General features: G+C 43.5%; 4 protein-coding genes across 7 annotated transcripts in view; all 4 read right to left on the minus strand.

The window, feature by feature from the left end:
* Positions 1-23,160, minus strand: part of LOC113450758 (uncharacterized) — a 107,295-nt gene that overhangs the window by 69,136 nt on the left and 14,999 nt on the right. The gene's annotated exons all lie outside the window — the stretch shown is intronic.
* Positions 1-23,160, minus strand: part of LOC113452270 (uncharacterized) — a 116,312-nt gene that overhangs the window by 41,372 nt on the left and 51,780 nt on the right. The gene's annotated exons all lie outside the window — the stretch shown is intronic.
* LOC113454376 (uncharacterized) overlaps positions 4,766-23,160 on the minus strand; it is a 163,304-nt gene continuing 144,909 nt past the window's right edge. The window contains exon 3 of the mRNA XM_087928254.1: positions 4,766-8,222. Coding sequence (XP_087784380.1) covers positions 6,421-7,902 — 1,482 coding nt within the window. The 5' untranslated portion in view covers positions 7,903-8,222 and the 3' untranslated portion in view covers positions 4,766-6,420. The remainder of the gene's footprint in view (positions 8,223-23,160) is intronic.
* LOC113452271 (uncharacterized) overlaps positions 14,986-23,160 on the minus strand; it is a 49,562-nt gene continuing 41,387 nt past the window's right edge. Inside the window, exon 3 of the mRNA XM_087928250.1 lies at positions 14,986-15,495. Within this exon, the coding sequence (XP_087784376.1) occupies positions 15,452-15,495 (44 nt within the window). The 3' untranslated portion in view covers positions 14,986-15,451. The remainder of the gene's footprint in view (positions 15,496-23,160) is intronic.

The raw sequence follows: 23,160 nt of genomic DNA on the forward strand, positions 1-23,160 counted from the left end.
CAGAAATAGGAAATTGAGGGAAGGAGAAAGAGGGGAAAAGAAAGTCTAAGGCACCAGAAAAAAAAAGAAAGAAAAAAAGATGCTGACTTCTTTTTAGCAGTGCAAGATTTAAAAAAAAAAAACATTCCAGCTGACAATTCAGTCTAATGGACAAAAACAAAGTCATTTTGGGTCTCTTTCTTTTGAACCCTCTAAATGTAAAAATATTCCATTTAATGGCTGGAGAAGGAAACTCCCCCTTGTGGCTGAGTGAGGACGCTCCTGCCTGAGGGGATCTGCGCTCTGATTGGTTGCTGTGGGTGGAAAGCGGGGCGTTTCCCTTTTTTCCTGCCTTTTTCTTCTCCGGCGGCTTGAGATTTACCTCAGGACGTTCCTGACTGTCTTTCTCTGCTGCGAATGTGAAATCCATTTATATTGATATAAAACTCCAAGTTTGTCTCCGTGTCTCCCGGTTCCTCTGGGAAGCAGCTGCGTGATTCCCCCACATTAAATCTCCTCAGTAGCGCCTGCCAGTCGTGGGTTCCTATTTCACCTCATGAAAGTGAAAGGAAAATCAGGTCCAGGTCCAAGAAGGGAAGAAAATGGAGGCTGCGTAAGAAAGGAGGTTAATTGATGGGCAGAACCGAGAACGGCCTGCAGTTGGAATATAACAGAGCTGGAAGGGACCCGGGAGGTCTTCTACTCCAGCCCACTGCTCGGGCAGGAGAACCTCCAGCATTCCAGACAAGGGGCTGCCCAGTCTCTTCTTCAAGGCGTGACGGAGCGTCCATAACTTCTGGTGGCAAGGAGTCCCACCGGCTGATTGTCCTCCCTGTCAGGCAGTTTCTCTCCAGTTCTCCGTCGCTTCTTATCTCCATGGAGAGTCTTCGCCCGTTGCTTCCCGTCTTCCAACGCTTCTGAGGGGAGCTTGGCCCCCTCTCTCTCCTCTAAGGCAGCCGGGAAAGGAGCCGGACGAGCCAAGGATTTTCAGGGCGTTTTCGCCGCGTCTGGTGACCCGGAGGCTCCTTTTGGGGGCGTTTCATCCCCTGAGGAGGCAGTCAGGGCTGAAGCAACCGAGATGCGGGTTTCAAGGAGGGGAATCGCCTTTTTCTGCCCCGAAGCGAAGCGGCGCCTCTCTCTCGTTTAGCGGAAAGTTTTCCGGGGCTTTCCTTCGGATTGGGGTGTGTGTGTGGGTGACCCCCGATTTCCCCTCGCTACCTCTCTTCCCCCCGCCCCGTCATCCAGTACAGCAGCTCTTCCTACGGCGGAATCTACGATGAAATGAGCACGTGTTTGTGTGTCTGTATTAGGGGAGGAATGGGAGGAAGCGTTTTTCTCGGAGGGGCCAGAACGAGCTGAAGCACCAATGGGAATTCTCCCTGCTGCAGTGTCATCGGTCTCTGGGCAGAGTCCTGAAGGAGCTGAAGGAGAGGGGAGAGTTCGGCGCAGAGAGCGAAAGTGAGGGTAATCACTTCAGTCTTGGGGGGCTGCAGTTCAAGCGGGGGATTCATGGCCGACTCTGCGGGGAACATCCACTTTCTTTGCTCTCCACGATTCTCAACTAGACTCTTGTTAAAAAATTTGCATCCCACTCCTGGCTGTCAGCCTTGGAAGCCATATATTACTAGGGAGCTTGGAGGCTGCCACATTTTTCTGCCTGGGAAATTGGGGAGGAGAGGTGGAAGATTAGACACAACAAAATTCTTCTCTAGAAGTAAAGGACGTGTTAATCTGCACCTGGAGATGAGTGGCTCAAGGAATGTCTCCACTGGGACTGTATCTGATTGGATCATGTGACTCAAGGAAGGTGGAAGAGGAGGAGCCTACTGAAGAAGGGGCCGTGGGTACGGATACCGGGGTAATTGTCAATAACCAGTATTCTCCCTCTGAAGAAGTGGTGCGAGCCATTGAAGCTGCGGAAGCAGAGCAAAGGCAAGGAATTCAGCCCAAGGATCTGGAGTCCTGGAAGCTTTGTCAGGCTGATTCAGTTCCAGAGATGGGACCCGAGATGAGGGCACTGGCCATCAGCCCATTGAGATCAGCCCACGGTCCCGAATGGAATGAATTCCAAGACCTTTGGAATCTGACAACTCCTGGGACTGAAACCTGCTGCCTCCCTCACACAGCCAATCTTTGACAAGTTTCCCAGAGTGCTTTGAGTGCCTAGAGGTCAGAAGTTATGCCCCACAAACCCAAGCTGACCCACCAAGATGGATTGAGTTCGAAACCACGTTCCCTTTTGAGGGTGGGGGATAGTCTAGAAATGACGTGCAAATAGAAAAAGACAGAGTGCACCTCCCTTGTTTTCCGATAGCTTTTCTTCTTGGGGTGTGCGTGTGCATGCACAGGATAACGCCTCAAAACCTCCCCCTGCAAATTACAGAATCTGTAAGACTGAAGCTTGATCCTTTGTCTCTGCTGGGATTTCAGTTTCTTTTCCTTCCATGTTCAGCTAACCAGCATGGTATTGGTGCTCCATCCCTTTTTAGCAATTCGAAGTCTAGCCCGAATTGCCTATAGAGATTCTCAGTCAGCCAAGTCATGATATCAATGGTTTTCCAGAAAAATTAAAGCATTTTGTTTCAATTTGAGGTGCAGACAGCAGACTCATCTCCCAACAGCCTTCACCTGTCTTGAACAGTGAAGAGACACAGGACAGAAAACACCTTGTGGCCACGAAGGCTCCACACCCATTTGCACAACTCATGTGACCCTGAGGACACAGATCAACCTCCAGGTGGCCTCAAAGACCCTCTGAAAGAATGCAAATGACCAGCTGTCTGCAAGGACCAGGAATTCTTCCATACCCCACCATCCAGTCAGAGCTGAAGAAGCTTCTTGGATGAGAAGCGAAACTTCTTCAAAGAAAAACCAGGAAGTCCAGTTGCCTACTGATAAAGCAGCTCTTGTCAGGGTCCCAAGTAACAGACCCAATGCAATCAAAACTCCAAGGCCAAGCTGCTCCTCAAAATCCAGATTTATTAGGCAGGTCATATTGGCACATCTGGTGAAAACCTAACTCTGAAGGTCCCGAGGTTTTCCCCACCCAAATTAAAAATCAAAGTTCTTCTCCCCAGTCCACATGTCCACCAACCAGGTTCCAGCTGGTTTCAGTCCATGCCTGCCCAGCACCTAGTGAGAATGTCTTTGGTTCCCAGGAGGATTAATTTTATTTTGGCTACAGATCCCCAGCTATCTCTCTTCCCCACTCCCGTTCTCACAGCTTCAACTATCCTTGCTGTAGCAACCCTGACAACTTTCCTTCCTGTTGATGTCAAGCTGGTGATTGGCACAGGGGAGCAGGGCTCCACATTCCATTGAATGCTCATCATCGGAGGGCTCAGCAGGGAGCTAAAGTCACCCTGCAGGGTGATTAACGAGAGGCACCTTGCTGTTTGCTGGACCCAGGGCTTCTTCCCTTTCTACTGGAGGTGAAGGCGAGGAGACCAACATAGCCGCCATAAAGTGTACTGGAGCGATGACAATGGACAGTGATCGAAACTGGGTGATGTGATCTTTAACTTTTGTCAAGGATTTTCCCACAAGAAATTTAATCCATGAAAGTGACTCTTTGGAATACTTTTAAACAGCAAGTAAAGAGGGATACAGAAAATTATACCTAAAGCTACAGAACATAGAAAAACTGGATGTATAAATATTACTAACAGGAATAGGTGCTTCAAGGTGGTGGATATTTGACTGTTTATTGGATATCTTGTCTGAATTAATGAGAAAGAAACTCAGACTGGATTTTTAATGTCGATTTTTGAAAGTGGACTTTTAATGTTGATTTTTAAGCTGAAGGCGCCATCTACTGGTGAAAGTGGCCCTGGGTAGTTTTTTATAAGGGGAAATAACATCTGGAGGTCTGCTTTGCTTCATTATTTACTGTTCCATACTTATCTACCCTATGATGACTAGAGGCCAACCTTGAAAAACCTGGAGGATATCTACTGGAATGACTTTTGAATACTGGAACTATTTAATAAATGAAAAAGTAGATTTAAAGAACTGCTTGGAAAATCCCCTGGATGGTATAAATGAAACCAATTGGCTAATTGTGGGATAGAAAGAATTTTAAGTATGGCATCTCCTGATGAACAATATTAAGACCAAGTAATCTGCTGGCTTTGGGAAGTCAAAAAGAAAAGACCCTGGAGCGATGACAGATTATTGAAGAACACTGAATACTACTTGGATTTTTTTAAAATAAGGCAAGATGCCTCATCAAAAAGAACCGGAGACAGAAAAATTATGAGGCTACTGCAAAACATTTAACTGGAAAGACTGAAAATGTGCAACAAGGACCAATGAAGCAAGATAATAAAACCCAGGAGAAAAGGGAGACAACTGTAAACACAGAGAATGAGACAGAAAAGATGACATAGCAAACAAAGTAAGATTATAAAGTTGGGTGAAATAAAGTTGGGAGAATATATACATGGAGATAGAAAAATGGAATTGAATAAACCGAAAGATACCTTCGGAAAAAAGATAGAGGTTTTGGCAGGCCTATGTGTGGACTGGCAGCAAAAAATATTGTGGAGGGAAATAAAGTTTTGGTTGAATATGAAAGATATAAAGACCCAAGGGAGGAGTATGGAAGGCAAGCTAAAAAGAGAAGAAATGTAGCTTCCAAGAGAATGAGAGATGATGGATAGGAATGATTGATGAGATTGGCCTAAAACTAGAATAAACTGTAGAAATAAAGGAAATATTGTCACAGCGTTTGCAGCATGACTACCATTGTGAGACAATCCAGGAGCAAAATACAGCATACAGAGACTTAAACATTTAACAGTGGTAGTTTATCTACAACAGTTTTATACAGAAATATATGTGGCAGGCAAAATACCTTTACAAGTAAGCAAACTTTCTTCTTAACTCTCCTCAGAGAACTTCTGCAAATGAATCCCGAACACAAGGAGAACCACACCCTCTAATGGCTACAATATATAAACACCTCTTAAAGGTGTTTAATCCCCAGTCTTAAAGGGAAATACCCATGCTATGTTGATTCATTCTTACTGCATCATCCTATATTGCATCAGCTTCACTGTTGGTCAGCTCTTAAATTCCAAGACCTTAACAAATATCGTTATACATTTTTTATCTAATACAATATTTAATATGACTATCAGAAGTTGAGATCAGAGTATGAAAAAGGATATTAGGTATGCTCAAAAACAATGTTATTACTATTAGAAGGAGGTAGCAAATATTGAATAAGGGAAAAATGAAGAATTATGAGTTGACATAGTTAGGTAGAACATTAGATTAATGTAGCAACTTTTAAGACTGGCCGCATTAAAAATTAGAATACATATAAAATTTAGAAATGGGGAAATATTGTTATACATACTTTTATTCAATATATATAAAGTGAATATTAAAGGTTAAAATCAGAATTTGAAAAAGGATGTTACTAGGAATGCTCAAAAATAAAAGTTTTTACTATTAGTATAGCAAATATTAGTAATTGCAAAATGAAGGACTAAGCACTGATATAACATTAGACCAGGTAAGCTGGACTAATTTAGTATTTTTTTTGTATTATTATTGCTGTTGTATCAAAATGTTACTCAGATACCACACTGTTCACAAAATATTGATGTGTTTTTTAAAAAATAAACTTTACAAAAAAAATCTTTCCAAAATGGTTTCAGGGTTGACAGTACTAGCATTAAATACTGTTGCAACCCGAGAACCACCCATATTCTTTTCCAGGCTCAAGAGAGAGCTGGAAGTGTATTTCCCCCCTTCTGGACAGTTGGCATCCTGGCAGGCTTTATACCTTCAACAGCAGTTTTCTATGCATAATAAAATCATGAGAGGTTTTCCTGGCAGAGCAGTTCAAGGCATTGCTGCAAATTCAGATCTTTTCTAATTACAGCTGAAGAGGACAGTGAAAGGCTGGCAGCTTAGGACTACAACTCACCCTCTGCTTGCACCTCTGAGTTTGCCACCCAGAGAAAGGGCTGTGCAGGAAGACGACACCTGGACCCTTTTTAGTCTGGTGGGGAATGCAATGGTGTGGGAGTATGCCAAATATCAAGGCTTTGTATTTTGCTATTTACCATATATGTTGATTGCTTTCTGTATTTTATTGCTGTAAACTGTCTGGAGTCACATTGTATTGGGCTGCCATACACAATTTCTAAATAAAAATACATACACACACACACATCTATATCCCACCTTAATTAGATGTAGAAATAACTCAAGGTGGCAAATATACCTAATAGAGATCTAAGTGCCTTTTCTCTGGCCCAATTCCCCTCGATGCTGTGAAGAGGAACAACCACACTCCTCCAGAGAAAGGAAGCTCAGATCTCCTCCCTCATGTCTGATATCAAGACATGTTTGACTAAAAAGAATAAAACAAGAAATTAAATGGTTAATTTCTCAACTGGGCTTCCAAAGTCAGAAGAGAAATGAAGTTCAAGATTCTTCTACACACATCAAATTTTGTTTCAAATGGAATTTCTTGTGTACAATAAGAGAGGAATTTTGTGCGAAACACTTCCCACAATCTGGACACTTGAATGGTTTCTCCCCTGTGTGTAACCTTACATGATTTATAAGGTTAGACCTGATACTGAAATCTTTCCCACAATCTGGACACTCATATGGTTTCTCTCCTGTGTGTAACCTTACATGATTTATAAGGCTAGACCTGATACTGAAATCTTTCCCACAATCTGGACACTCATATGGTTTTTCTCCTGTGTGAGACCTCTGGTGTATCACAAGCATGGAATTCTGCTTGAAACTTTTCCCACAATCTGGACACTCATATGGTTTCTCCCCAGTGTGAGCCCTCCGGTGCATCACAAACTTAGAATTCTGCTTGAAACTTTTGCCACAATCCAGACACCGATAAGGTTTTTCTCCAGTGTGAGTTCTCTGGTGTATCATCAGATTAGAATTCTGACTGAAACTTTTCCCACAATCTGGACATTGAAATGGTTTTACTCCTGTGTGAGTTCTCTGGTGTCTCACAAGCTTAGATCTCTGCTTAAAACCTTTTCCACAATCACTACATTTGTATGGTTTCTCTCCTGTGTGTGTCCTGTGATGTTCCACCAGGTGGGAACTCTCCTTGAAACTTTTCCCACAATCCAGGCACTCATACGGTTTTTCTCCTGTGTGCGTCCTCTGGTGTCTCACCAGGCAGGAATTCTCACGGAAACTTTTCCCACAAACAGGACATTCAAAGGGTTTCTCCCCAGTGTGAGTCCTCTTATGTTTCACCAGGCAGGAACTCTGACTGAAATGTTTCCCACAATCCAGGCACTGATATGGTTTTTCTCCTGTGTGAGTTCTCTGGTGTTTCACCAAGCTGGTATTCAGACTGAAACTTTTCCCACAAACAGGACATTTATACAGTTTCTCTCCTGTGTGAGTCCTCTTGTGTTTCACCAGGCAGGAACTTCGACTGAACCGTTTCCCGCAATCCAAACACTGATATGGTTTTTCTCCTGTGTGAGTTCTCTGGTGTTCCACCAGGCTGGAATTCTGATTGAAACTTTTCGCACAAACAGCACATTTATATGGTTTTTCTCCTGTGTGAATTCTCTGGTGTATCACCAGGTTGTAATTTCGAATAAAACTTTTCCCACAAATAGGACATTTATATGGTTCCTCTCCTGTGTGTGTTGCCTGGTGTTCTACTAGGATGAAATTTCGACTGAAACTTTTCCCACAAACAGGACATTCAAAGGGTTTCTCCCCAGTGTGAGTCCTCTTGTGTTTCACCAGGTAGGAACTCTGACTGAACCGTTTCCCACAATCCAGGCACTGATGTGGTTTTTCTCCTGTGTGAATTCTCTGGTGTTCTACCAGGTGGGAATTCTGCCTGAAACTTTCCCCACAAACAGGACATTCAAAGGCAGGGCTTGTCTCAAGTATGGGTTCTTCCATGAATCATGAGGAAGCTTTTCTGAGAAAAGTTTTTGCGAAACATTTGCATGGCTTTTTACTGGAAGTTTCTCACTTTTTCTTTATTTAAAAATTATCCTCCTTGATTTCTCATTTGATGTTTTTCTTCAGTTCCGTGTGCTCTATTTTTTCCAGCTCAAAACTTTGTTCTTGTTATTCTTTCCCTCATCTGTGATCTGCTGAGGAAGAATAGTTTTTAAACTTTCCAAAGGAATTGGAAAATATTTTGTATAATGGCTTATTTTGCACTATAAGGCAGCTCTCATTCTCTGTTGTCCAGAGAGCTCTTCCTGGCATATTCCCTCTTTGTAAGAGTAATATAAATGGGTTATTTCATTTTTGTTGAAAAATGGCTGCAGGACATGTGACAGCAGAAAAAAAAAACCCATCTCATATATTAGCATGAAAAAACAAACACTAAAATTCTATTTGAACCTCTAATATTATGACTGATTTGGCATACAGATTACCAATATTCAATTTCAAATATTGACGCAAGATGTGAAACAGAATAGAGTTGAAAGGGACCTTAGAGGTCATCTAGTCCAGTTCTATCTTCAATCAGATGTGTGCTATAATATTACACTCAAATTTTTGGCTTGGGGAAATACACTTCTACGCACGCATATGAGCACAGAAACACACACCTATGGATGCATGCAGACGATCTACGCGTATCTCGGTGTGCAAAATGTCCCAAGGTGCATTCGCTCCAATTCTTTGATCTTAGTTCAGAAAGGGGAGGGGAGGGGACGCTAACAGAGGAAACGGTACCCAACTCCTAGTCGGGACACAAAGCATCCTCCGCTTTGCCCACGAAGCTCCTCGCTTGCCAGGAAAACCCCAGGTCAGCCACGTCACAAGGAATCAAGAGGGACGTGGAAGCTGGTGCTTAAAATGCAGGTTTAAGAAATACGAAATAAATGGTCTTTTTTTAAAATCTCCCAGCAGAAAATCTCAGGCAGGAGTTTTAAGTCCTGCAGCCCCGGAGGAATAAAATTCGGGGAGGGGATGAATATGCTGCAGCAGCCCACATGTTTCAGCTTCCCTGCTTCCCCGCCGTGGAGGAACCCAAAGGGCCCGACTTGCTCCCGGCTTCTCCTCCGACCTGCCCTCCACTCACCTCCCAGGAGCCGCTTCGACCCTCCAAGCGGCATAAAAGGACTCCCCCGAAGCCATTATCCTCCCATGGCTGAGCCGGAAGCGGAAACCCCCCCGTCTTTCGTCTCCTCTCTCTCAATTCTGTCCACCGTTTCAACTCCTTCAATCTCAGCTTCTGTCCCTTCCCTAGAATAGCTCAGTCGCCGCTGTTGTTGCTCTGTAGCGCGCCATCTGGCGCCATAAGGCGGAAGAACACGCTCGTTCTAGCCTAAAGGAGTTTGAAGATGTTCCCATTGATTCCGGGCTTCCTTAAGTGCCATCAAGTCCTTTTGGACGCCCATCGAGCTCATCGGTAACTTTTCTTCTTCGACGATCCATCCCAAACCTTTTCTTTCAGCCCCCCAAGACGGCACACCTAGTCGCTGGAGCTGAGCCCGAAGCTTCGTTTGCCGGAAGGAGCAACTAAATTAAAGGAAAGTTTCTGTTGTGAGGGGCGCGGATTGTAAATGACATGCAAATAGGAAAAGAGAAAGTGCATCTCCCTTGGTTCCAGCCACTTTTTCCTCTTGGGATGTGTGTGTGTGTAGGATAACTCCTGAGAACCTTCCTCTGCACAGCAGCAAACCTGTTAAGAGTGTAGCTTGTCTCTTCTGGGATTTTATTTTCTCTTCCCAATTTAATTATCAAGCCCGCTATTTCTTTTTGGTGCCCCATCCTTGGATATTCCGGGGCCAATTGGTGTTGCAACCTGAGAACCACCCCTATTTCTTTCACAAGTGCAAAACAGGGCTGGAAGAGTAATTCCCCTCCTTTCAGGAGAGTTAGCATCCAAGCAGGCTTTATACCTTCAACAGCAGTTTGCTATGCATAAGAAAATCGTGAGAGGTTTTCCTGGCAGCGCAGTTCAAGGCATTGCTGCAGATTAAGATCACTTATAAGTGCAGCTGAAGAGGGCAATGAAAGGTTGGCAGCCTGGGACTTCAACTCGCCCTCTGCTTGCAGCTCTGACTTTGCCACCTGGAGAAAGGGCTGTGCAGCAGGAAAGACACTGGGCCCTCCTCAGTCTGGCTTCAGGGCAGAGCGCTTTACCTAAACAGCATTGGTTGCAACTGTCATGGACTTCTGGAGAGGTAGGGATAGAAGACATACAGTCATTATGTCCCTCCTAAACCTCATTAAGTTTCAATCAAAATAACCATAGCCTCCAATGTCCAAGCTTTGGAGACAGGAAATGGGAGGAGCTTTATTATGATCATTCTTCTTCTACCTCTATGCCCGGTTCCAGTCCGTGTGGGTAGAAGAGGAACTGAATCTTGACCCCTGCAATTTGTGGTGCCTCGGGGCTCAAGCCTTTCACTGCTGCTTGTTAACAACTACCTGAAACCACTAAGACCGTGATGGCGAACCTATGGCATGTGTGCCACCTGCCATTTGTGCCAGTATGCGAGCTGCAGGTAAATTTACCTCACTGCGCGCCTCACAACTGATTTTCGGCCGGTTTGAGGCCGTTTTCACCTTCCCAAAGGCTTGAGGAAGGCTTCTGCAAGCTTCTGCAAGCTGTGTAGGCTGAAATCCTACCCCGTTTCGTCACTTTTTTGGAAAAACAGGAAGTAATGAAACGGGCCTAGATTTTGGCCTACAAAGCTTGTAGAAGTCCGCAGAAGCCTTCCTCAAGACTTTGGGAGGTCGAAAAAGGCCTCAAACTGGCCAAAAATCAGCTGTGAGGCGCAGTGCAGGTAAGGGGGCAGCGGGGTGAGTGGGTGGGGGATTGCACGCACGTGTATAGGGGACATGGAGCGGGGCATGCATTGCCTTCTGGGTTCTGGCATGAGTGTTAGTGTGCAAACATGCACACACGTTTTGGCACAGGAGCCCAAAAAGGTAAGCCACCACTGCACTAGCAAAAGCCATCCATACTATGATACACGATTAAGTACAGGTAGTCTTGGACATAACATTTCATTAGTGACTATTTGAAGTTACAACAGCACCAGGGTTGGGATTCAAATTTTTTAACAACCGGTTCTGTGGACATGGCTTAGCTATGGACATGGCTTGGTGGTCATGTGACTGGTTGGGCGTGGCCAATTCAACATCACTCACATTGTGGCACGCATCTTCTCGCCTGGCCTCTCATGATTGTGGGGATGCTGCAACAGTTGTAAATGTGAAAAATGGTCATAAGTCACTTTTTGCAGTGCCATTGTAACTTTGAATGGTCTCTCCACACAAGCAAAGTACCAGCAAAGGAAGGAAAAAAACTCCAGAGAAGTTCCTGAGACAGGAAGTCTAGTCCTTCCAAGAATGTAATAAGGGTTAAAGGAGAGGTAGTGTCAGCCTCAAGATCTCTTCGGGTACCCTAACTACTATCTATCTCATTTATTTCTCCCTTAGTTTCTCTACTGCTAGGCTTACTTCTTTCGGCTGTCATTAGCAACGGGGGGGAGGGGTAATTGTGGGGGGGAAGAGAGCTGGAAGTGTTTTGCATTCCTTTACTATGGGCAGAAAAAGGAGGGGGTGTATTATTTCTTCTTTCCAACTTTCCATTTCCTTGCTAGCCTCTATCCCTTTTTGCGCAGCTGCGAAGTCTTATCAAAATATGCCAAGGTCAACGGACAGAGGCCTCATCACCACCTGAAGATGCCCACATGATCATATTCAGAACTTTTAATTGGAAGAGACTTCTGGACTTCGGGGGGGTGGGAACAATTCCATTTCTTTGTATGTGTGATCTGCACGCCAAATTCTCAGTTTCGGAATTCCATTTGTAGCTTCCTTTTCATCCTCCAGTAAAAGGATAACTTTGCTCTGATCCATGGAGTCTGGGTATTTCTTTCTTGGATTTTGAAAGGAGCACACACTGACAGGTAGTTTCTGTAAGCAACACCAGAATGTTTCCTTCCTGCCTTCCTTACAGGATTAGGCCAGTAATTTCTTCTAACAACCGGTTCTCCGAGCTGCTTAGAATGTTAACCAGTTCTAGTGAATAGGTGCGAACTGGTCGAATCCCACCCCTGAACAGCACTGAAAAGATTTTTCACACTTACCACCATTCCAGCATCCCCATAGTCACGTGATCAAAATAGGGACACTTGGCAATTGACTCAGGTTTATGACAGTTGCAGTGTCCTGGGGTCATGTGATCACCTTTTGTGACTTGAGTTAGTGCACCAACTGGGGGTCCTACTGCAATCATGCTTCCTGCTTGAGGGGGCCATGGCTGGGTAAGGGGTTTGCACAGATTCATCCGGTGCACCAATCGTTCCCTTTCCCAGACCAAGAAGCCTTGCCAAGTGGCTCACTCATGCCTTGGTCACCTCCGTTGGGATTACTACCCCAGGTCCTTAGAAACTTCAACTGGTCCAGAATGCAACAGCCCACACAGTAATCAGAGTCCCTAGATTGCCCGTGTAGCATCTTTGTAGTGAGAGCTGCGCTGGATTCATTTCTTTAAGGTGCAATTGAAGATACTGGTCATCACCTTTACAGTTATTTATTATAACAATAGCTCTTAGAATTATATACCACCCACAGTGCTTTAGACCATTCTCAGTTTACAGTGTCAGAATATTGTCGCCCAAAATATGGGTCCTCGTTTTACCGATCTCAAAAAGATGGAACACCTACACTTAAGTAAAGTCCTACACTTAGGCAAGAAAAACCAAAAGTATCCATATAGACTGGGTGAAACCAGGCTCGATAGCAGTAACTGTGAGAGGGATCTTGGGAGTCTTAGTGGACAACCAGCTAAATAATAGTCAGCAGTGTGCAGCAGCAGCCAAAAAAGCTAATGCAATCCTAAGTTGCATTAACAGAGGGATACAATCAAGATCATGTGGGGTACTAATACCACTCTATAAAGCTTTAGTAAGAGCACACCTAGAGTACTGCATCCAGTTTTGGTCACCACATTATAAAAAAGATGTTGAGACTCTAGAAAAATATGCATAGAGGAGCAACCAGGATGATTAGGGGACTGGAGACTAAAATATATGAAGAACAGTTACAGGAACTGGGCATGGCTAGTCTAGTAAAGAGAAGGACTAGGGGAGACATAATAGCAGTCTTCCAATATTTGAGGGGCTGCCACAGGGAGGAAGGGGTCAAGCTATTTTCTAAAGCACTTGAAGGCCAGACAAGGAATAATGGATGGAAACTGAACAAGGAGAGATTTAACCTGGAAATAAGGAGAAACTTTCTGACTGTGAGAACAATCAACCAATGGAACAGCTTTGCCTTCAGAAGTTGTGGGAGCGTCATCACTTGAGACTTTCAAAAAGAGATTGGACTGCCATTTGTCAGAAATGGTGTAGGGTCTCCCGCTTGGGCGGGAGATTGGACTAGATGACCTATAAAGTCCCTTCCAACTCTGATTATCTGTTATGGAAGACAGAGTCAACTTCAAGCCCTGTCAGGAACAAACTCCAGGCTGTGGGCCGAGTCAGCTGGCAATACTGCATTCTAAGCACTGAGCCACCAGAGCATTTGTCACTATTCTCCCACCTTTATTATTCTTGCATCCATTTATTTTACCAGGTCAGATAGGGTGGCTACGTTCCTAGACCCTCCCCTTAAATATTGCCATCTGATAAGAACTAGGAAGTGAGTCTTTTCCATTGCAGACGCTTCCCTATGAAACACTCTTCCCCTTGCAGGCCTTAATCCTCCTGCTCTTCCAAAAAGCAAAGAAGATCTAGCTTTTCCACTAAGCACTGGGTTAATAAGAAGTGAGGACTGCATATCAGAAGCTTGAATTGAAATACGGTGTTTATTTTTACGCATTTAGTTTTAATACGGTTTTTATTTATTGATTGGGAGTCAGCCAGTTTGTTATAAAATGAAGGGCAACATAAATATTTTAAATAAATTAGAGGAAAAAGATGAATCGAAAAAATGGTCGCGCTTTGGCTGTCCTTGTACAGGTTCCTTGAAGCACTCTACGAATTTAATTAAAAAATTTATTTCCCGCTAATCCTGTAATTAACTTCTCCAATTCAACTCTTTCCAAGGAGAAAGATTACCCGTTTGGAGAAGATATAGCACCAGACTGATGCGTTGCGGGTCCCACTACCGGGATGAATTAGTCAGCTGATGACCTGCACCCGGGCTGACTGTCCGGGCGGGCTCCTCTTAGTGGCAAAGATGACAGCAACACAAAGGTTTCTTTTGGTGAGAGGAAACCCAGATAGTACTACGCACCTCTCTTTTATTGTGCAGCAAGCAGGGGGGGCTTATGTTACACATGAGGAAATTAGACAGGAATAGGGAATATTGCCATATAAGGCTACACCTTATGCTATAGCCAATTCTCATTTTACACGTTGCTGTTCCATAGTGTCGCCCTATATGTGTATTGTATGTGTATTGGGTTTTCTGTGTACGTGACTTCCTACTGATGTGTCATGATATGGCAACACCAGACATGAATGTAGTTAGTAAGGCCAGGAGGCCTGGTTAACTTCTGATTGGAACAAAAGCAAGTATCACCTTTTTGGAATTCCCAGACCATCCAATCGCCACCAACCTTGATAGAAGTGTGCTGCATTTGCGCAGCAAGTACCAGGGGTGGGATACAAATAGTTTTACTACTGGCTCTGTGAGCGTAGCTAGTTGGGAGTGGCTAGGTGGCTATGTGACAGAGTGGGCATTGTGGCTTCTTTTTTTGTGTGTTTATGTGTGCAGCAGCACCCCTCTGCGCTCTGTTTTTTTGGCTTCCTGGGCCTCAGGGAAGCCTCCTGGGAAGGCGGATTTTCTCCCAGGAGGCTTTGCCGAGGCCCAGGAAGAGAAAAAATGGAACACCCCACAACCTTTTTTTGCCTCCTCTGAGCTTCAGCGAAGCCTCCTGGATGAAGCATTACACAGCAAGTGGGATCCCGGCACAGCTCATCGTTGGCACAGCTGATCTTTGGAAGGAAAAAAAAATACCGGTTCAGCCAAAAGGTAGCTTTTTTTACTACCGGTTCATGTGAACCAGGCTGAACCGGTAGAACCCCACCACTGGCAAGTGCATGTTAAATGGAGAGGTTTAACAATCCAGACACTGATATGGTTTTTCTCCAGTGTGAATCCTCTGGTATATCATCAGGTTGAAATTCTGATCTCTCACCTGGTGTTTGTTTGGTTCAAGCCATTCTTTCCTTCCTCAAAGGCTTTACTTAATGCCTGCTAATTCTGGCTATACATGGAACCTTTTTCTTCCTACTAACTTCAAATTGTTTCTCACTTTTTCTTTATTTAAATATTATCCTCCTTGATTTATCATTTAATGGTTTTTTCAGTTCTGTGTGCTCTATTTTTTCCACCTCAAAACTTTATTCTCGTTATTCTTTCCCTCATCTCTCATCTGCTGAGGAAGAGTAGTTTTTAAACTTTCCAGAGGAATTGGAAAATATTTTGTATAATGGCTTATTTTGCACTTTAATGCTGCTTCTCATTCTCTGTTGTCCAGAGTGCTCTTTTTGGCATCCTCTCTCTCTCTCTCTGTAAGAGTAATATAAATGGATTAGTTTAATGATTATTGAAAAAATGGCTGCAGCACATATAAAAGCAAAAAAAAAACCCTCCCCATATATTAGCACAAAACAAACAAACATCAAAACTCTATTTTAGTCTCTAATATTGCTTATGATTCATTTGGAATATGGAAAAGTAACAAGATCCAAGTTCAATTTTCAAGATTCAAGTTCAGTTTAAGGAATGGGTGGGGGAACTCCTCTCCCTTTCTGACTAATTTACGCTCACTTGCTAACGATGGATGAAATTCATCTCTTAAATAGATGGAATTCTGATTTTTACAATTCAACTGTTCTTTGTTTCACTGAAACCTGGCTTAATCCACAAATTCATGGGGACAACACCATATACATCCCAAGATTTCAGACATGTAGATCAGACAGAATTGAAGAGACATCAGGTAAAACAAAGGGTGGAGGATTATGTTTATATATCAACAACAACTGGTCTCAGGATATAACTATAATATGTAAGTTCTCCGATGAAAACAGAGTCTTTACATATCAACTGCAAGCCATTTTATTCTCCACGTGAGTTCTCCTCATTTCTCCTAATATCTGTGTATGTTCCTCCACAAGCCTGTGTAAACAAGGCATTATGAACTCTTGCTGATCAAATTATGAAGGCTGAAGCCAAACACCCAGGTTCCCTTCCCATCATTTTAGGAGATTCCAATCAAGCAAATTTAGGGAAAGAGCTCCCAAAATATTTCCAGCATGTAAGTTGTCCCACCAGAGGCAAAAATACTTTAGACCACTGCTACACAACAGTAAAAGATGCTTATAGATCTTTACCACAAGCAGCTGTGTGACACTCTGACCACTGCCTGATTCACCTTGTATCTGCCTACAGACAAAGACTTAAAACCATGAAACCAACAATTAAATCAGTGAAGACTTGGCCGGATGAGGCAAAGCCGAAACTCCAGACCTGCCTTGATTGCACTGATTGCAAATTTAGATGAGCTCACAGATACTGTAACATCATACTGCAAAGACTTACGTGTACCAACAAGGAACCTGCAAGTATATAGTAACAATAAACCTTGGTTCACAACTAAACTTAAGCAGCTACATCTGCTTAAAGAAGAGGAAGCCTACAGAAGAGGTGACAGAATGCTATATAACCAGGCCAGAAACATATTAACAAGAGAGATCAAAGCATCAAAAAGAATCTACTCTGAAAAGTTAAGGAATCGGTTCTCAAAAATGAACCAGCAAACATGTGGAAACTTAAAAACATCACTGGCTTCAGCAAATTTCTTTCTCAGGCAGAAGGAAATCAACAACTAGCAGATGACCTGAATGTGTTTTACTGCAGGTTTGAAAGGAAACTATAGCCACCTATCTCCACAACCCCCATCTCAAAAGCACCAACAGCAGCCAAGCCTCCTACAACTGGCCCCAATCCATTGAGCTCACAACCTCTGGTGATCACAGAAAAAGAAGTGCAAGATCTGTTACATAGACAGAAGTCAGGAAAAGCACCAGGGCCAGACAAGATAACTCCTTCTTGCTTAAAAGTCTGTGCTGACCAATTGGCCCGAATCTTCAATAGATCACTAGAGTTGTGCTATGTTCCTTCCTGCTTCAAATGTTCTACCATCATCCCAGTACCAAAGAAGCCCTCCATCAAGGAGCTGAATGACTACAGACCAGTTGCTCTAACACCTGTAGTTATGAAAATCTTTGAAAGGTTTGTTCTGTCCCACCTGAAAACCATCACGGATCCACTGCTAGATGCCCTGCAGTTTGCATACGAGCAAATAGATCGACAGATGATGCTGTTACCATGGCTCTGCATTACATCCTACAACACCTTGAATCTCCAAATACCTACGCAAGCGTCCTCTTTGTAGACTTCAGTTCAGCATTCAATACCGTCATTCGAGACACTCTTATAAATAAATTAAACCAACTAGTGGTATCTGAACACACTTGTAAGTGGATCATAAGCTTCCTAACAGACAGGAAGCAGCAGGTGAGGCTAGGCAGAATCACATCCCATACCTGTACAATCAGCACAGCCCCCCCCCCACAAGGCTGTGTGCTTTCTCCACTTCTCTTCTCCCTATATACCAATGACTGCATCTCAAACGATCCATCTGTTAAAATACTGAAGTTTGCTGATGACACAACAGTTATTGGTCTCATTCGAGACAACAACGAATCCACATACAGACAGGAGGTTATACAAGTTGCCTCATGGTGTAACCGGAACAATCTGGAACTGAACACACTCAAAACCATAGAAATGGTGGTAGACTTTAGAAGAAACCCTCCCATACTACCACCTCTTACAATACCAGAGAACACTGTATCAACAGTAGAGACCTTCAAATTTCTAGGTTCTACTATATCACAGGACCTAAAATGGACGCCTAACATCAAAACATCAAACACCTAACATCAAAAACGTCATCAAAAAAGCACAACAAAGAATGTTCTTTCTGCGCCAATTCAGGAAGCTCAAACTGCCCAAGGAGCTGCTGATCCAGTTCTACAGTGGAATGATTGAGTCTGTCATCTGCACTTCTGTAACTGTCTGGTTTGGTTCTGCAACCCAACAGGACAGACATAGACTGAAGTAATTAGGACTGCAGAAAAAACAATTACTACCAACCTGCCTTCAATTGAGGACCTGCAGAAGTCAAAAAGAGTTCTGTGAAAATATTTACAGACCCCTCACATCCCAGACATAAACTATTTCAACTCCTTCCCTCAAAATGATGCTATAGAGCATTGCACACCAGAACAACTAGACACAAGAACATTTTTCCCCCAAAGCCATCACCCTGCTAAACAAATAATTCCCTCAACCTTGTTCAACTATTACAAAGTCTGCATTACTGTTACTGTTAATCTTGTCATCACTCCTTATCATCCACTCCTTCCCACTTGTGACTGTATGACTCTAACATTGTCGCTGGTATACTTACGATTTATATTGACTGTTTCCTAGTATGATTGATTGCTTATTGTACCCTATGACTATCATTAAATGTTGTACCTTATGATTCTCGACTCTTGATGAATGTATCTTTTATGTATACTGAGAATATTTACACCAAGACAAATTCCTTGTATGTCCAATCACACTTGGCTAATAAACCTATTCTGTTCTGTTCTGTTCTGTTCTGTTCTGTTCTGTTCTGTTCTATTCTATTCTATTCTATTCTATTCTATTCTATTCTATTCTATATATTGACTCAATCATAAGCATCTATTTTGCCCATGAAACTCCTCCTTGCCAGGAAAAAAACATGTCAATAACAGAAATCAAGTGTTATGTGAAGGCTGAAGGAGATGGATGATTACCAATTATGAAAAGTATGTAAAGATTTCTTTAAATGTCCCAAATCTACCGGCAGAACGTTAAGGCAGCAGTTTTACAGGTGTATTCATCTTAATGGGTTAGTTTTATTATTATTGTTTAAAAGATAGCTGCAGAAAATGTGAAAGCAACCAAAAAACCCCCACCATATTCATGAATAAAGAAAAATCAGAATTCTGGTTTCACCTCTAAAATTAATTATGATTCATTTGAGAAATAGACAACTAGCAAGATCCAAGATCAAATATCGACTCAATCGTAAGATTCTCTTTTCAACATGGGTAAATCACTCCTACATGCACATAAATATAAACCTATCAATGTATGAATGTAGACAATATATGTGTATTTCAGTGTATAAAATGTTCCAGAAGTACATTTGCTCATTTTGTTTTTGACCTAATGTTAGAAAGGTGGGGACACTAATAGGTCAATATGATGCCCAAATACTATACTAGATTTAAAGCATCTGTTTCACCCATGAAACTCCTCGCTTGCCATCAAAAGAACATGGTCAATAAAATCTCAAGGAATCATTTCAGGAAGTGTGAAGGAGATGGGTTAAGAAATGTGAAAAATGTGTAAAGATTTCTTTAAATCTCCCAAATCTGCCATGTGCAGGGAGAAAGTCACAGGCAGAAGTTTTTAATGGTGCAGAGGAATAAAATTTAGGATGGGAAAGGATATAAAACTGCAGCCAACACGTTTCAGCCTTGTTGCTTCCTCTTCTGCATCTATGCCATGGAGGAACCCAAAGGGCCTGACTTGCTCCTGGCGTCTCCTCCAACCTGCCCTCCACTCACCTCCCAGGAGCCGCTTCAACCCTCCAAACAGCACAAGAGGCTCCGCCGATGCATCCTCCCGTGGTTGAGGCGGAAGAGGAACTTCCTCTGCCCTTCACCTCCTCGTCTCCACATCTGCTGTTGCAATCCATTACTCTTATTGTTTCAACCCGTTCAATCTCAGCCTCTGCCCCTTCCCTAGAATAGCTCAGTTGCCGCTGTATCGAGTGTTCCCTGTGGCGCGCCATCTAGCGACACATGGCGGAAGAGCATGCTCTCAGCCTTGGAAACCGTATATTACTTGGGAGCTTGGAAGCGGCCATATTTTTCTCCCTGGGAAATTGGGAGGGGAGATTTCATAGAGAGGTGGACGATTAGACACAACAAAATTCTTCTCTAGGAGAAGGACGGGTTACTCTGCACCTGGAGAGTAGTGGCTCAAGGAATGTCTCCATTGGGACTGTGTCTGATTGGACTATGTGATGCGCTAGTGGTTGCAGGGGTTGAATCTTTGACTTTCTATTGGGAAGGGAAAACCCAGAGCTCTCAGATGTGGGTTTTCCCAGATGTGCCAATATGACAACTCTAATAAAATGGAACTTTGAGGAAAGGCTTGTCTCAGAGTTTATTGGTTTGGAGTTTGTTAGTTGGAATGCTGACATTAACCTGAATCTCTAAATCTTCAAGCAGCACCTCGATAATGGGGGCTGTCCAGGTCTTTCACAACAGCTTATTGAAACCGGATGCCAGTTCAAGATTGAGACCTCCAGCAGCTACTCCCCCCAAACCAGTTGTAGTACAAGTTGAAACCCACTATGAAGTCAATAAAATTCTCGATTCTAGACTGTATATGGGACACCCTAAGGCATCTGAAGATGTTCCCATTGATTCCGGGCTTCCTTAAGTGCCATCTAGTCTTATTTGACTCTCATCGAGCTCATCAGTAGCTTTTCTCCCCGAGTGTCCATCCCAAAACCTTTTCTTTCAGGTCCCCCAAGAGGACACTCCTTGTCCCTGGACCTGAGCCCGAAGCTTCGTTTGCCAGAACCAGCAACTAAACCAAAGGAAAGCTCCCTTTTGGAGGAGGGATCTAGAAGTGACGGGCACATAGGAAAAGACAGTGTGCACCTCCCTTGGTTTCCAATAGCTTTTCTTCTGGGGCGGGGGGGAGGTGTGCGTGCGAAGGATAACTTCTCAAAACCTGCCTCTGCAAATTAGAGGTGTAACACTGAAGCTTGGTCCCTTGTCTCTGCTAGAATCTTAGTTTCTTTTCCTTCCACGTTCAGCTAACCAGCATGGTATTGGTGTTCCATCCCTTCTTAGCAATTCAAAGTCTAGCACCAATTGCCTATGGAGATTCTCAGTCAGCCAGGTCATATCAATGGATTTCCAGAAAAATTAAAGGAAGCATTTCGCTTCAATTTGAGATGTCGGCAAAACAGACTCATCTGTCTTGAACAGTGAAGGGACACAGGACAGAAAACATCCTGCAGCCATGAAGGCTCCACCCTGAGGACACAGATCAACCTCCAGGTGGCCTCCAAGACCCTCCAAAAGAATGCAAATAACCGTCTGTCTGCAAGGACCAGGAATCCTTCCATCCCCCACCATCCAGTCAGAGCTGAGGAAGGTTCATGGATGAGAAGCGAAACGTCTTCAAAGAAAAACCAGAAAGTCCAATTGCCTCGTGATAAAGCAGCTCTTGTCAGGGTTCCAAGTAACAGACCCAATGCAATCAAAACTCCGAGGCCAAGCTGCTCCTCAAAATCCAGATTTATTAGGCATACCATATTGGCACATCTGGTGAAAACCTAAGTCTGACGGTCCCAAGGTTTTCCCCACCCAAATTAAAAATCAAAGTTCTTCTCCCCAGTCCACATGTCCATCACATGGTCCAACCAGGTCACAGTACTAATACCAGCTGGTTTCAGTCCATGTCTCCCCAGCAACTGGTGAGAACGTCCTTGGTTCCCAGGAGAATGAATTTTATTTTGGCTACAGATTCCCAGCTATCTCTCTTCCCCACTCCTGTTCCCACAGCTCCAACCAGCCTTGCTGTGGCAGCCCTGAAGACTTTCCTTCCAGTTGATGTCACACAGTGATCAGCACAGAGGAGCAAGGCTCCACATCCCCACGCCGAATCTTCTTCGTTGGAGGGCCTGCAAGGGGGCTAAATTCACTCTGTAGGAGTGACTAACAAGGAGGGGCACCCTGCTAGTTGCAGAGGGTGGTAGCTCTCCTGCTGGACCCAGGGCTTCTTCCCACTCTCTGATGAAGGTGAGGCGACCAATATGGCCACCATAAAGAATGTGCTGGAGCGATGAGAGTAGACAGTGATCGGAACTGGGTGATGTGATCTTTAACTTTTTGTCAAAGATTTTCCCACAAGAAATTTAATCCATAAAAGTGACTCTTTGGAATACTTTCAAGCAGCGAGTAAAGAGGGATAGAGTGAATTTGGCAGGCCTATGGGTGGACTGGAGCAAAAAAATATTGTGGAGGGAAATAAAGCTTTGGTTGACTATGAAAGATATAAAGACCCAAGGGAGGAATATGGGAGGCAAGCTAAAAAGAGGAGAAATGTAGCTTCCAAGAGAATGAGAAATGATGGATAGAAAGGATTTTTCTTTAAAAAAAGAGAGAACCTGTTGGGTATATGGATACACCAACCAGGTTTGGGTTGAATAAATATGTAAACCTAGGATTAAGTGTCTTGTAGCTTTAAGCACAAGAAACTGCAATGTCATTGTGGGTGCGGTTGCAGGCAGAAATATAGGTAGGAAGGGAAACGTAATAAACCCCGGCTTCTGGATGCACCTGGTTACTGTTCCTGGTCTGCTGCCTGCTGGAACGTCTATCTGCTTATTTTGGAGGCTACTGTGCCAGATACCATTTCAACTGAACACAAAGACTGTTTGCCTGGTGAGCTGAGGATTCAGCGTTGTCCTTGAGAGAAAGGTATCGGGAGGACAAGATATTCAAGCAGATAAGAACATTGTACTGACTGTTAATGGACTTGATAACTGGATAGATATACTGGATACTGACATATGGACTGAATGACTATTCTTAATCTCTGTGTGAATTAAATATCTATTTTAAAACCACAAACAGTGTTTTTGTCTCCAGTGTGTGTATACTCTTGGGCCCACTCTCTCTCTCATTTGCCAGCCTGGCTTGACTGCTGCTGCACACTCTGCTAGGGGGTTTATCCCCAAACACTAACAGAACCCAACCTAAATCTAAGGTGTTTGTGTTGTAACACATTAGGACTATGGGCGTTTGAATGCCCTACGATAGATACAGGACATATGAAGCAAACAGCGAGAGGTCCTTCCGGAAATGTTTCACAAATTGGATATAGTGGCAGGGGAGTTAGTAGTCGTGAAAAATCACAGGGTGTCACACAACAAGAACCATCCGTAGCTCCGGCCACACTTGAGATGAAGCAATACAGTGAACTGCGGCAGCTGAGAGTTTTGTCAGGACTGTATGATAGTGGTGACGACAG

Source organism: Pseudonaja textilis, chromosome 2, assembly GCF_049901715.1.
Source record: "Pseudonaja textilis isolate UNSWEBS1 chromosome 2, rPseTex1.2, whole genome shotgun sequence".
Lineage (NCBI taxonomy): Eukaryota > Metazoa > Chordata > Lepidosauria > Squamata > Elapidae > Pseudonaja > Pseudonaja textilis.